General features: G+C 48.8%; 1 protein-coding gene across 1 annotated transcript; it reads right to left on the bottom strand.

Annotated features, from left to right (window-relative positions):
• Window positions 1-548: 548 nt before the first annotated feature.
• LOC128820898 (olfactory receptor 6M1-like) lies at window positions 549-1,689 on the bottom strand. The gene has a single exon (XM_054001740.1). It carries the CDS (start codon window positions 1,572-1,574, stop codon window positions 573-575), a length of 1,002 nt encoding a protein of 333 aa, XP_053857715.1. The 5' UTR covers window positions 1,575-1,689; the 3' UTR covers window positions 549-572.
• Window positions 1,690-2,226: the final 537 nt, after the last annotated feature.

A 2,226-nucleotide genomic window follows, 5' to 3' on the forward strand; every position in this document is an offset into this window, starting at 1 on the left:
GGAGAATTCAAGTTTAATGAGAAGACAGGACAGACTGCTCTGGTTGGGGTCCTCCCCTCACCTTCCCACAAGTCCTGTGCTATCCAAAACTGCTCCTCCCCTTCATCCCAAAACGTGTCCTACATGCCAGGGCAGCAGTCCCCTTAGTCCAAATGGTGACCTGCTCTCAGTGACTTTGGGGTTTCAAACGTGGACACGAGGGCTGATGGCTGTCCCAGGAAAGGAGCTGGGACAAGGTGTCCATTGCTCAGGAGCTGTAATTTGGATTGCCACTTGCCACTGTTGCGCTGAGCTCTTCTCTGTTTTGGAGATGGGCTCTTAATGAGCTGGGGGCTCTCCAGTGATGGGCCTGGGAGCAGCCAGGGCAGAGAATGAACTGAGTTTCTCCTCCTGCCATTGTTGGTGCCCTGTCTGGGTGTGCAGATGAGTCTCTTATCTCTTAACCTGACACAAGCCAGCAGGAGCATCAGTCTCCTGAGGCAGCCGTGTTTGGAGGCTGCACTCACAGGCACTGGTAGTGTGCAACAGATGACATCAGATTCTTGGGATGGCTTTCCAGAAATGCACCATGGTTAGGGGAAAAGCTTTGTTCTTGCCCTGGCAATGGATTTGTTCAGGGCCAGGATCACAGATTTGTTCCGAAGGCTGTAGATGAATGGATTTAAGAATGGGTACAGGACTGTGTTGAGCAGAGCTACAATTCTGTTGGTCCTCAAGGAAACATCTTCTGCAGGACACGTGTAGAGAGCAATGCAGCTCCCATAGGCAATGGACAAGGTGATGAGATGGGAAGAACACGTAGTCAAAGCTTTCTTCCTCCCAGAGGCTGCTGGAAGATGCAGAACACAGAAAAGGATGCAGGTGTAAAATGCCAGAGTCAAACATAAGGAACCCAGCACGACACACGCTAAGAAGACAGAGTCTATTTTCCAAAGCAGGCTGGTGTCAAAGCAGGACAGTCTGAACAAGGGGGAGTTGTCACAAAGGAAATGGGGGATCTTGGAGCCACAGAAAGACAGCTCCGAGAGGAAGAACAGCCGGTAGCTCAGCAGGGCAAAGCTGAGGAGCCAAGCAGCAACAACCAGGTGGACACAGAGCTGAGGCTTCATGATGGCAGCATGGAGCAAAGGTTGGCAGATGGCAACATAGCGGTCAAAGGACAGGACAACGAGCAGGATGAACTCTGTGCAGCCCAGGGCAAAATAGAAATAGTATTGGGCACAGCAGCTGCTTCGTGAGAGAGTGTTCTGACCAGAGCTCAGCATCACAAACAATTTGATGCTTGTGGAGGATGTAAAGCAGATCTCCAGGAAGGCCAGGTTGCTGATGAAAAAGTACATGGGGCTTTGCAGCTGGTGATCCACACACACGAGGAAAATGATGGTTGCATTCCCCATCACTGTTGTCAGGTTCATGAGCAGAAGGACCCGAGAGAAAAATAGCTGCAGTCTCGGATCAAGCTCTGGGAAACCCTCTAGGATGAACTCAGTAACTGCTGTTTCATTTTCTGGTCCCATGCTGAATTCCAGCTCATCCTGCTGAGACAGGAACATGGCAAAACCAAGTGGGATCATTTCACAGTCTGGACAAACATTTCTATCCTTCCTTCTCTGCTGCTTTCTTTTCCTGCAGTCTTGCTATAGAGCACAGAGATTGTGCTTCAAACAATTCTCACACCCTGATTGTTCTCTTTCCCATTTCAGGTAGAGAGCTCAGAGATTTTCTTGTGTTCTTTCTACCTTTTCCAAACACTCCCAAAGAATTCTTTCACCAGAACAGAGGATTCTAAGGAGCTATTGGCTATTTCCCCCCATTCCTGGGAAATTCCCAGCTCACTCAGACCTACTGCAAACATCTGTCACACCCATGCGCCAAACACCTCTCATCTACAGCACAAACACTAAACGCTGAAATTACACCAAATCTGTGCATTGAACTTCCTTGTTTCTGCTTTTCAGTACTTGCCTTTGGACCAGGAGTCCCTGAGGAACTGTTGCTTCCAAAAGAAGCAATCCCAAGTATCTCTTTTGCAACCCTCTGCTTTCTTCCACAGCTTTTTCCTCTCTGTCTCTTCAGGAAAGGAATGGGGAGGGCAGAATAGGGACCAAGTAGAACTTGGATTTTTAGTACTCTAAATGAGGACTGGAATTTATTATGGATCCACACAGAGTGTCACAATCTGAGCTGTCACCTGTCTGCACCAAAATGAACCTGCACAGAGCAAGG

Source organism: Vidua macroura, chromosome 32 (assembly GCF_024509145.1).
Source record: "Vidua macroura isolate BioBank_ID:100142 chromosome 32, ASM2450914v1, whole genome shotgun sequence".
In the NCBI taxonomy this organism is placed as follows: Eukaryota; Metazoa; Chordata; class Aves; order Passeriformes; family Viduidae; genus Vidua; species Vidua macroura.

Bases quoted from the DNA above. Each gene is read 5' to 3' on its own strand.
- LOC128820898 (XM_054001740.1), bottom strand. From the start codon at position 1,574: ATGATCCCACTTGGTTTTGCCATGTTCCTGTCTCAGCAGGATGAGCTG.